Genomic DNA, 12,971 nt, shown 5'->3' with positions numbered 1-12,971 from the left:
GCAGAGCTACTGAGCCAAGCCTCTCTTCCTTCTATTGGCTGAGGCTCCTCCCCCTCCCAGTCCCCTGGGGAAGGAAGGAAAGTGCCAGCGCTTCCTTTGTCCAGTTCCCTGGATCCCATGGGAGAAAATACAAAGAAAGCATCTTTAAGTCCAATCAGTGCTAATATTTTAAGCATGTTTTAAGGGTTTTCGTTTGTGTTCTTTATAAAATTTATATCTCTGCTACCTAATCTTAAATAGGTACACACATGGCCCAACCTGACACGGCCCGGCCCAACAAGGTCTCATTTATGTCAGATCCGGCCCTCATAAGAAACGACTTCCACACCCTTGCTCTATGGTATACCATAGATTCTAGGTGAAATCTCTCCCCAGACTGCAGTCACAGAATCACAGAGTTGATTCTAGTCCAAGCCCTGGCACAATGCAGTCTCTTACCAGGGTTGGCCAAACTTGCTGAATGTAAGAGCCACAGAGAAAAAACATCAGATGCTTGAGAGCCGCAAGACAAGAAGGAAAGAAGGCAGGCAGGCAAATAGATGGGGGAAAGGAGAGATGGAAAGAAAGCAACTTTAAATGCATTCTCCACATGGCCAGCTGGCCTGGCAAAGTGATTTAAAGGGAGAAATGCCTTCTCTGAGTCGGCCGATGAGGTGGTGGGGTTTTCAAGAGCCACACAATATGTGTGAAAGAGCCATGTGCGGCTCCTGAGCCACAGTTTGGCCACCCCTGGTCTCCACAGACACCACCCCCAAATCCCCAGGAATTTCACAACCAGGAATGCTTGAGGTGCAGAGATCCCCATGCATATTGCAATTGGTTTGATCAGAGCAGCGGAGAAACGTTTGGGGGCAGAAAATCAGCATCTGGGGATCAGAGTCGATCCTAGACCTCCAGGCCCCACCTGGAGGTTGGCAACTCCAACACTCCATGTCCAGGCTACACTTCATTTTTCTTTCTAGGTTTGGAGTTGGAAACCCTATGGGTTGTGCATGCATCCTCTGTTAACTTGTGCACAGGGCATCCGCCGAGGTTGCCAGCTGCAAGTTGGGAAATTCCTGGAGAATTGGGGAGTGGAGTTGGAGGAGGGCGGGGTTTGGGAAGAGAGGGACTTCAACAGGGCAGAACACCATAGACCAGGGGCGGCCAAACTGGCTTAACGTAAGAGCCACATAGAAAAATAAATGTCAGATGTTTGAGAGCCACAAGACATGAACATCTGATGTTTGACAGCCACAAGACAGGAAGGAAGGCAGGCACACAGAGGGGAGGGTGGAAAGAAAGCAACTTGAAATGCATTCTCCAAACTGCTAGCTTGCTTGACTCCGAGAAGTGATTTAAAGAGACAACTGCCTTCTCCAGGCTGACTGACAGGGCAGTGGGGGGCTTCAAGAGAGCCACAGTTTGGCCACCCCTGCCATAGGCTCTCCCCTCCAAAGCAGCCATTTTCTCCCCGGGAAGCCACCTCTGTCTCCTGGAGGTCAGCTATCATCCCGGGAGACCCCGCCCCCAGCAGCCACCTGGAAGTCGGCATCCCCCGCTTCTGCCAGAGATGCCACGCTCTCCACAGCCTGTTTTGCTATTTTCCTCCCTCGGGCATAGGCAGCAGCTCAGTTCTGCTTGGCCTCGCCAGGGATAAGAACCGCCTCAGAGGTTGCTTTTTTGGTAGGCTTGCCAATCCCAGCGGGGGTTCTTCTGCTTTCCCAGGCTCCTTCCCGCCCCCAGTCAGCTGGCCGGCAGGGGGAAGCCCCGCCCCCACAGCCCCCATGTGCCTTCCCACCTCCGGAGGCTTCAGACTCCACTGGAAAGCGGAGTTGGGATGGCGCGTCTGCGTCTTTAAGGCTGAAGGGGGGCGGGGCAGCAGGTAGAATAACATGGCTGTGAAAGCAGCCCAGACTCTCCGTTGGTTGCATAATCTTTGCAGAGGTCAGTTGCTCTGTGTTACTTTGAAGAAGTTGAAAGTTCAGCAACTCGGGAGTAGAGATGCCAATCCCCAGGCGGGAGCAGGCCCTCCCCTGCTTCAGAGTCGTCAGAAACGGGGTGGGGAGGGAGGGAAATGTCTGCTGGGCACTTCATTATTCCCTATGGAGATCGATTCCCATAGGGAATAATGGGGAATTGATCTGGGGGTATCTGGGGCTCTGGAGGGGCTGTTTTTTGAAGTAGAGGCACCAAATTTGCAGCACAGCATCTAATGACTCTCCTCAAAATGCGCTCTGAGTTTCAAATAGATTGGACCAGGGGGTCCAATTCTATGAGCCCCAAAAGAAGGTGCCCTTATCCTTATTTCTAGTGAAGGAAAGGCATTTAAAAGGCGTGCAGTTCCTTTAAATGTGACGGCCAGAACTCCCTTTGGAGTTCAGTTGTGCTTGCCACAACTTTGCTTATGGCTCCACCCACAAAGTCTCCTGGCTCCACCTCCAAAGTCCCCAGATATTTCTTGAATTGGACTTGGCAACCCTACTTTTTGGACGCAGAGATCGGCTTGGGAATTAGTCACCGCTTGGTTATGGCCTGGCAAAGGAAGGAGGGCTGGGGGGGAGGCAGGCAGAAGGGATGGCCGCTTGAGCAATCAGCAGGGAGATTGATGGACTGCCGCTCCCCATCCCCAGCTGAGCCCAAGGCAGAAGAGACCCCACGGGTGCCCCCCAGCCAAGAGAGACATCTGGGGCCTGGGAACATGTGGAGGCTAAAACTGTTTATTGGACCTCCGTTTATTGAACCTCCTTCCGTTTTTCTCCCAAATTAGGCTTTTTGCTGTAGTCAAAAAATACAAACACGAGCATGACTGGAGCTGCTTTTCTGCCTGGGATGCATTTGACGGGATCCAAAACTGGGATTTGCTACAGGGGTGTCGAAATCGTTTGTTACGAGGGCCAAATCTGACATAAAGGAGACCTTGTCAGGTCGGTCCATGCGCTTCATAAAATGTAATACCAGGTAGTGGAGATATAAACCTGATAAAGGGCACAGACAAACACAATTGAAGATTTTTAAAAAAGCTTTAAATAAAACATGCTTGAAACAGCCCTCGGTCCTAAAAGTGCTTTTTTTGGATCTATCCCATGAGACCCAGGGAACTGGGCAAAGGAAGCTCTGTCTTTAGGGTTTGTAGAATCTTTTGGGCTCAAGTGCCGTGTTCTACTGGAGAAAGTTTTCCTTCCAGACGTTTCGTTCTCAGCTGCGGAGAACATCCTCAGTGGCGTTGCAGCCGGAGCGGGCGCTCTGACCTTCTTAGCTGCTGTGCATTGAGTGACTCAATGCACAGCAGCCAAGTGACTCAATGCACAGCAGCCAAGAAGGTCTGAGCGCCTGCTCCGGCTGCAACGCCACTGAGGATGTTCTCCGCAGCTGAGAATGAAACGTCTGGAAGGAAAACTTTCTCCAGTAGAACACGGCACTTGAGCCCGAAAGATTCTACAAACCCTAATGATGTTACCAGCCGTGAAAACCTGAAATCTTTGAGAAGCTCTGTCTCTTTCCTTCCTCCCCCAGGGGACCAGGTTTCCTGCTCTGGGTATATTTAAAGCCTCAGCCAGTAGAAGGAAGAGAGGCTTGGTTCAGTAGCTCTGCTGTGCAATTGAGAGAGCCTGGCAAAGCAAGCTCCCCCCCCAAGGGAGGAGCCTCAGCCAATAGAGAAAACAGAGGTTTTGCTCTGTAGCTCCTGTGCAATTCAGCAAGCCTGGTAAGGCAAGCTGTGATGCGGAAGGAAACAAGAAAGAAGGAAGCAGATGACTGACAGTTGCTCAGGGGCCTGATAGGAGCCTTCCGAGAGCCTGATTTGGCCCCCGGGCCACATATTTGACACCCCTGTACTAGCAGTTCTAGTTGACAACCTCCAGACGGTAAGGACGACCCAAAAATATTGTGGGGGGAAATTAACGAAGCATCTTGCCCTAAAAATTACTACTTGTGAACCTAATTCTAAAACTCTCTTAAAAGTGAAACAGTCCAAAGTTAGAATACATATCCCAATATTATATGTATTTCATAATTATCACAATAAACTTTAACAATCAAACATAAGTTATAACGAACGAAGTCTCCATTCAGTCCCACATGGGCAGATGGTGGCTGGAGATCTCCTGGGATAACACCGGATCTCCAGGCCACAGAGATTATTTACCTATTATTAATTGCATTTTTATCCCACCCTCCCCTACACAGTAAGGCTCGGGGTAGGCCTCATCATATAAATCACAACTCACTTAAAATACAATTCGATTAAAATTAATAAGCCACTCAGATGGCACACGAGGCAGACTGACATCAGTCCATAGTGGGGGCCGCCACTCATCCGAGGCCAGGGGTCCCCAAATGGCGACTCGGGAGCCACGTATGGCTCTTTCACATATATTGTGTGGCTCATGAAGCCCCACCTCCCCTTTGGACAGCTTGAAGAAGGCATTTCTCTTTTGAAATCACTTCTTCAAGCCAAGCCAACTGGTGGCTTGGAGAATGCATTTAAAGTTGCTTTCTTTTCACCTCTCCCTCCTGCCACCCTCCCCCATCTATTTTCCTTCCTTCCTTCCAGTTCTCAAATGTCTGACGCTTACATCTTGCAGCTCTCAAACATCGGATGTTTATTTTATGTGGCTCTTACATTAAGCCAGTTTGACCACTCCTGTGCTAGACCATACAATAAGGGTAGTTCTAGCAACTGGCAGAAACTCTATGGTCAGAACTTCCTGTGAGTAGACGAGGCCTTGTTTTTCTTTTCAATCTCTCTCTCTCTGGACACTCACCCCTCCAGCTGGCTGCCAGGCCCTGCTTATGTCGGGTTGCCAACTGTGGCCTGAGAAATTCCTGGAGATGTTGGGGGGGGGATGGGCGGTGGCCACTGAGATATGGCCATCCCATTATTATACTCCTATCCCCCCCTCTCAAAAAAATACCTTGTAGTCATTTATGAAGCAGGAGGGTCTTTCCAGGCAGGAGAGCTAGTTTGGTGTAGTGGCTAAGTGTGTGGACTCTTATCTGGGAGAACAGGGTTTGATTCCCCACTCCTCCACTTCCACCTGCTGGAGTGGCCTTGGGCCAGCCATAGCTCTGGCAGAAGTTGTCCTTGAAAGGGCAGCTGCTGTGCGAGCCCTCTCAGCCCCACCCACCTCAAAAGGTGTCTGTTGTGGGGGAGGAAGGTAAAGGAGATTTTGAGCCGCTCTGAGACTCTTCCGAGTGGAGGGCGGGATATAAATCCAGTATCTTCTTCTTCTGGTTCACCTGCATAATGAGGTCTGATTCACACAGGGACGAAAATCACTCGCTGTGCAATCCTAAACAAAGTTATACCCTTCAAAATCCACTGAGGCCAGTGGTGTTAGAAGGACACTGCTCTGTTTGGGATTGCGCGGTGGATGGCTTCTGTTCATGATGTTGCTACGGGGGAGAAAGAACTTGGGGAGGGGGCAGAGATCGCTGTATCACTGTTGACCCTTTTCAAAAACGGTCCTTTCTCCATTCTCATTTTGCTCTCTGGTGAGTTCCCGTTTCTTCAGAAGGGTGGGGTGCTGTTCTGCATGTTTTCCTCCCCCTAGTGGCCAAGTCGATGTCACAAAGGTTCATAGCCAGCATTATCTCCCTGCGAATTTAAACTGCAGGCTTTTATGCCACACATAAACTTCTGTGAAATCAAATCGGCCACTAGAGGGAGCAAAACGCATGCAGAACAGACCCCCCCCCCCCCGAAGAAATAGTAACTTAATAGTGATCAGGGCTTTTTTTTTGTATCAGGAGCTCCTTGATATATTAGGCCACGCCCCCTAATGTAGCCAATCCTCCAAGAGCTTACAGTAGGCCCTGTAATTAGAGCCTTGTAAACTCTTGAAGGATAGGCTATATAAGAGGGGTGTGCCCTAATATGCAAAGGAATTCCTGCTACTAAAAGAAGAAGAAGACTGCAGATTTATACCCTGTGAGGAGACGAGGCCTTGTTTTTCTTTTTAATCTCTCTCTCGGGACACTCTCTCTGAATTAGAGACCTAGAGCGGCTTACAATATCTTATATCTTCTCCCCCCACAACAGACACCCTGTGAGGTGGGTGGGGCTGAGAGAGCTCTCGCAGCAACTGCCCTTTCAAGGACAACTCTGTGAGAGCTATGGCTGACCCAAAGCCATTCCAGCAGCTGCAAGTGGAGAAGTGGGGAATCAAACCTGGTTCTCCCAGATAAGAACTCGCACACTTAACCACCACACCAGGCTGGCCCTGCTACTGGTTAAAATGAGAATGAGGGAAAGCTCAGTGAGAACTCACATATATTCTGAAAGAGTACAATCTCAGGTAGGTAGGATATGGCTCTTTATAAGAACCTGTCAACTGGGCCCTTGGACTTCAGAGGAAGGCAGGGAGGGGCGGCACCCACCTCTCGTAGTTGATGGAGAAGACCAGGGAAGAGCGGACCAGAGAGAACCGACCTTTCGCTACGGCACTGCTCGCAGGCACCCACGGCTCTGAGCCACTGGTCAGCAGCGCCACAAAATCTGTGGAGCAAAAGTGTCATTCTGGTGATCCCAGTCTGAGAACTTCAGCAGATAGGAGACAGTTCAGAGGCCAGGGAAAGGAACCGATCCACCCGGGCTGGACTCAGACAAGGCAGCCGAAGACAGTATGAGTGAGAGAGCGCTACTGCTGAAACAATCGACATTCAGAATTCGCATCTCACACACCCTGCGCACACACGCTTAAGTGCATATATCCTATATCCCATGCATTGACACAGACTCACAAATTCAAAATCTGGCCTTTTCCACAGTTGGCAAAAGCACTGCCATTTTTGCCCCAAAAAGAATAGGTTAAAATGGTGGTATTTAGTGGTGGGAGCAGTAGGGTTGAGAAATTCCTAGAGAATTGGGGGTGGAGTCTGGGGAGCATGGGGTTTGGAGAACAGAAGGACCTCAGTGGGAACAGTTGCCAACCTCCAGGTAGAGCCCATCAACCCCTAAGAATTAGATCTCTGAGAGACAGAGAACAGTTACTCTGCAGGAAACGGCTGCTTTGGAGGGATGATTCTATGCAGGCCTTGAATTCAGCAGGAGCTCACAGGAGTGCAGCTCCTGAACCTTTTTGAGGGCCCCCCCCTCCTACCTACCTTGTCCATTGAATAGTAGGTGCAGCTGCATAACAATCCCTGGATGAGCTCCACCTATTTTTCTACATAACGACCCCTGATTCTATGGCATTATATCACACCAAGGTCTCCCCCCCCCCAAAAAAATCCCCACCTCCTCAGATTCCATCCTCTAAATCTCAAGTTATTTCTCAACCCAGAGCTGGTAACCCTATAGTGGTGCATAGTGCCTTCGAGTCCACCTCCCAAAGCTGCCATTTTATCTATTTCCCGATTTCCTGTTCTGCACATGTTTTTCTCCCTCTAGTGGCCAAGTTGATATTATACAGATTGATGTCTGGCATATCTCCCTGCAGTTTTAAATTGCAGGTTTTTATGTTGGACATAAATCGGTGTGATATTGAATTGACCACGAAAGGGAGAAAAACGTGTGTGGAACAAGGAAACACACACACACACACCAGGAACACCCAAGCAAGGAAAACGAGATGCAGAAAAGCCAAGGGATTGCAGGATACTGATAAGGGCTAGAAACTTGATATTTGTTTTGAAACAAAACCCGGGGGTCTCAGGAAGGTGCATTCCGTGCCCTTTTGTGCTGGCTTCCCCATCTGCTCAAGGCGTGCATGTGGTCCTTCCCCGTACCTGTGCGGCTATCATCCCGCGCCAAGTCTTCAGAGCTGAGATAAGCCCGGTCGTTGTAATTCCTGTGCAAATCATCGTCTTTATCCTGGAAATATTCGAAGTTGTCAAAAAGCGGTTCAGCGGGTCTCTTTTCTGGGATGCTGAGAACGGCTGCAAGATAGAAAACAACAAAAGTTTTCGAATGTCACCAGGGCTTTCTTTTGCAGAAAAAGCCCAGCAGGAACTCATTTGCATGTTTGGTCACACTCCCTTGATGTTGCCATTGTTTTGTGCAGGGCTTTTTGCAGAAAGAGCCCAGCAGGAACTCATTTGCATATTAGGCCACACCCCCTGACAGCGCCATTGTCTCACGTGGTGCTTTTCATTGGAGAAAACCCAGCAGGAACTCATTTGCATATCAGGCCACACCCCCTGATAGCACCATTGTCTCACGTGGTGCTTTTTGTAGGAGAAAGCCCAGCATGAACTCATTTGCATATTAGGCCACACCCCCTGACAGCACCATCATCTCATGTGGTGCTGTTTGTAGGAGAAAGCCCAGCAGGAACTCATTTGCATATTAGGCCACACCCCCTGACATCACCGTTGTCTTGCGCAGTGCTTTTTTGTAGAAAGAGCCCAGCAGGAACTCATTTGCATGTTTGGTCACACTCCCTTGATGTTGCCATTGTTTTGTGCAGGGCTTTTTGCAGAAAGAGCCCAGCAGGAACTCATTTGCATATTAGGCCACACCCCCTGACAGCGCCATTGTCTCATGTGGTGCTTTTTGTTGGAGAAAGCCCAGCAGGAACTAATTTGCATATCAGGCCACACCCCCTGATAGCACCATTGTCTCACGTGGTGCTTTTTGTAGGAGAAAGCCCAGCATGAACTCATTTGCATATTAGGCCACACCCCCTGACAGCACCATCATCTCACGTGGTGCTGTTTGTAGGAGAAAGCCCAGCAGGAACTCATTTGCATATTAGGCCACACCCCCTGACATCACCGTTGTCTTGCACAGTGCTTTTCTGTAGAAAGAGCCCAGCAGGAACTCATTTGCATATTAGGCCACGTTCCTGACACCAAGCCAGTCAAAACTGTGTTCCTGTGTGTTCCTGCTTAAAAAAAGCCCTGGATATCACAGAGCTCAAGGTTAAGGATAGGACCCCCTTCCTCCAGCATCCCCTCACCCGGCTTAGTGTTGCCAACCCTCCCCCGAGCAACCTGGAGATCTCTGCAAATTACAACTGAGCCGCAGCCCCATTCCTTTGGAAGGGGAAGTCTTTAGAGCAGGGGTGGGCAATCTTGTTTAATGTAAGAGCCACATAAAATAAATGTCAAATGTTTGAGAGCCACAGGAGATGATAGATAGATAGATAGATGATAGATAGATAGATAGATAGATAGATAGATAGATAGATAGATAGATAGATAGATAGATAGATAGATAGATAGATAGATAGATAGATATGGGGAGGGAGGGAGAGGTGGAAAGAAAGCAATATTAAATGCATTATTCAAGCCACTGGCTGGCTTGGCTTGGAGAAGTGACTTAAAGAAATGCCTTTCCTAAGTTGGCTGACAGGGTGGAGGGCACTTCGAGAGCTCCCACAATGCATGTGAAAGAGCCACATGTGGCTCCTGAGCCCCCGTTAGGCCACCCCTGCTTTAGAGCATTATTATCCTGCTGAGATCTCTCCCTGCCCTCTGTAGGTTCCACCCCCCACCCCCACCCCCACCCCCCAAAAAAAATCTCCTGGCATGTCCCAACCCAGGGCTGATAATGCCAGCCCTGCTCCAGCTACAAAGCCACAAGGGCCTGGCCTCGAAAGGAAAATAACAGTATTTTGGCACACTCCAAGTAAACACACAGACTGAAGCGGGTCTCTCCTTCCCTATGAAACGAGGGAGTTTTGTGTGAAGGGGCTTCAGAGAGACAGCCAGCCCGAGATATTTTGGCACGTGCGACGGAACGTGAAATACTGCAATGCGAGATGGAACGTGAAATACTGCAACACGACCAATGAGAAGAAAATAAAATAACCCGTTGTCTGTCTTTTATGGGAGAACACACTACCCCGCTCTGCCAAACGCACGGATTTATTAATCGATAGCGTGTCTTCTTGACCCAGGACTAAAAGTACCATACAACTGTTGAATGAAACCGCCCAAAATAACAAAGTCATAAAACACTCGATGTTATCAAAATGGGCAAGGCCGACAAAGCTCAATTGCGGCGCATGCCGTCTCCGTTGGCGACGCGACAAACGGCCGCTCGAAGCAGCCGGTTTTACGGCTGTCGGCTAAGAGGAGAGAAGGCGCTCGACAAAAAATTCTCCCAGGCGGCAGGCGTTGGGAAAGCTCTTCCTTCGCCTGAGGCCCTGGACGGCCTCTGCCAAGGAGGACAGACCAGGTTGGGCTAGGGAGGAGATGGGTTTAACTCAGGGCAAGGCGGGTATTGCAATGAAGATCCTGTGAATTTAGGGGGAGCTGTTTGTGAGCTTCCTGCATTGTTTAGGGGGTTGGACTAGATGACCCTGGAGGTTCCTTCCAACTCTATGATTCTAGGTAGGAGGGTTAGGAACTCTAGGTAGGAGGGTTTAGAACTCTAGGAACTCTTATTAGATTGCAGCAACAATGATTGGATATTGGTTTAAACTGGCCTCTCTTTGCAAGATCTCACACACACACACACTTCCATGCACAAATTTTTGTTATCTGCAGCTTGGGGACAGGGCCGACCCTTGACTATCTGGCACCCTAGGCAAGGCTAACTTCTAGTGCCCCTTGCTGCACTGATAACGTCACCGGGTCACATGGGGGTGCCACATTTGGCGCCCCCCAGAAGGCCAGCGCCCTAGGCAATCACCTAGTTTGCCTAGTGGCAGAGCCGATCCTGCTTGGGGATGCCTGCCTTCTGAGGTTAGAAAGGCAACCCAAGAAAGGGCCTTCACTGGTAACCCAAGAAAAGGCCTTCTTGGCCGTGGCCCCGAAACTTTGGAATGACATATGACACTACCTTCTACTGAATCAGACCCTTGGTCCAGCAAGGTCAGTGTTGTCTACTCAGACTGGTAGCAGCTCTCCAGAGTCTCAGGCAGAGGTCTTTCACTTAACCTCCTACTCGGTCCTTTCAGCTGAGATGCCAGGAATAGAATCTAGGACCTTCTGCACGCCAAGCAGACACTCTACCACTGAGCCACAGCCCCATCCCTTTGGAACCCCCACCCCAGGAAGATTCATTTCTCTCCTGCCCAGAGTTTTTATTGTAGCAGGAACGCCTTTGCATATAAGGTCACACCCCCATGATGTAGCCAATCCTCCAAGAGCTTACAGGGCTCTTATTACAGGGCCTACTGTAAGCGCTTGGAGGACTGGCCTCATCAGGGGTGTGTGTCTGAAGTGCAAAGGAGTTCCTGCTACAAAAAAACCCCAAACTCTGCTCCCTCCCTCTATTGTTGTCTCCCGCCGGTAGGTGAACATTTTTTTGTTCTTGGCACTGCCCTAGTAACTGCTTCAGACTTCCTCCCTATTTTTTGTGTTGTTTTCACAAACACACGGTGTGAGGGACGGTGGCTCAGTGGCAGAGCATCTGCTTGGGAAGCAGAAGGTTCCAGGTTCAATCCCCGGCATCTCCACTCAAAAAGGGTCCAGGCAAATAGGCGTGAAAAACCTCAGCTGGAGACCCTGGAGAGCCGCTGCCAGTCTGAGTAGACAAGACTGACTTTGATGGACCGAGGGTCTGATTCAGGATAAGGCAGCTTCATACGTTCATACGTTTTACTGAATTACTGTTCCATTGTTTATTTATTTGTACCCTCCCTTTCTCCCCAAGGTGGCTTATGTCATTCCCTTCTTTTCTTTTTTATCCTCACAACAACCCTGTGAGTAGGCTAGTCTGGCAGCGTGTCACCCAGCAAGATCCCATGGCACGGAGGGGGATTCGAACCCGGGTCTTCAAGACCGACGCTGACGCTGTTAACTACTATGCCACAGTGGCTCTTGAATAATTCTATTATTGCGTAGATACTTTTATGTTAAATGCTGTTAATGTCGACGTGTTTGACGTTCGTCACCTTGGGGACCCTGTTTCGGCGGAAAGGTAGCATAGAAATGTAAACTAGTAATAAGGCTGTTTGTGAAGAAAAATACAATGGACTCTAGAGAGAGGCTCTGGCCCTTGCTGTGTTCCCACCCACCCAAGTGAAGGCATTCACTCCCCCCTCAAGGGGGCTGATCTCTGCCATGTGGAGAGCAGTTGTAATTCTGAGTGATCTCCAGCCCTCCCCTGGAGATTGGCAACAGTGGCTCCCCGGGTCCCATCCTTTCTCAAGCCCCACCCTCTCCAGGCCACACGCATTAAATCTCTAGGAATTGCCTAACCTGGAGTTGGCAACTTCATCTCCTTCCCTTTATCTGCCCCTCTGACTTCAGCGGCTTTTCATTGCCTTCCCCCCTCCCTGCAGCCTCTACTTAAGAAAAGAACAGTCCTTCTTCACAGGGGGTGGGGGGAAGAGGAACCAAAGCAGCTTACGTCATTCTCCTCTCTTCCCCCTTTGGTCTGAACAACAACCCTGTGAGGCAGGTTAGGCTGGAAGTCTGTGACTGGTCCAAAATCACCCAGTCAGCTTCCACAGCAAGAGCGTGGGTCTGGCAGACCCCACTCTGAAGCCCTAACTCCTATGCCACATCGGCTGCCATAGGGGGGCCCCTGCTGAACAGCAGTAAGCAGCCAGGCGTAGGGTAGCCAACCCCCAGGTGGAGCCTGAAGATCTCCTGAGATCACAACTGAACTCCAGACAACAGATCTCTCTCCCCATCCTGAAGAAAACAGCTGCTTTGGAGGGTGGACTCTATGCCATTCTATTCACGTGAGGCCTCTCCCTCTACTGACAAAAGCAGCCTGGGTTGTCTAGCAACAGCCTCTGGCTAGCACTTCCCAGGCGGCAGCCATGGCCTCTAAGAAAACACTCCCAGCGACCTCTCTGTCTATTTCCGTGGCCTTTGGAGGCTGCGTGTGCTGGGAGGCCTTTCGTGAGGCTGCAGTAGCTCTGCAGCCTCTGGCTCACACATTTTTGTCTTAGCTCAGGAAAAATAGCCCCAGAGCCAACTAATTTATGCAGTAGCTCACAACTTCAATGCCAGTAGCTCATGAAGTAGAATTTTTTGCTCACAAGACTCTACAGCTTAGAGGGAGTATAGGGGGGTGGGGCTCTCCTTCCTTGTAGGTTTTAAACAAAGGCTAGATGGCCATCTGACAGCAATGCTGATCCTGTTAA

The 12,971-nt window shown here is 49.8% G+C and overlaps 1 protein-coding gene across 1 annotated transcript in view; it reads right to left on the bottom strand.

The window, feature by feature from the left end:
• The window catches only part of CHRD (chordin), a 104,512-nt gene that overhangs the window by 55,535 nt on the left and 36,006 nt on the right, over positions 1-12,971 (bottom strand). The window contains 2 exon segments of the mRNA XM_060242720.1: positions 6,361-6,478; positions 7,711-7,860. Of these exon segments, the coding sequence (XP_060098703.1) occupies positions 6,361-6,478; positions 7,711-7,860 (268 nt within the window).

The sequence above is a fragment of the Heteronotia binoei genome, chromosome 6, assembly GCF_032191835.1.
Source record: "Heteronotia binoei isolate CCM8104 ecotype False Entrance Well chromosome 6, APGP_CSIRO_Hbin_v1, whole genome shotgun sequence".
NCBI classification, from domain to species: Eukaryota; Metazoa; Chordata; class Lepidosauria; order Squamata; family Gekkonidae; genus Heteronotia; species Heteronotia binoei.
Note: the sequence above shows the minus strand (reverse complement) of the source record. Positions and strands in the feature narration are given on the sequence as shown.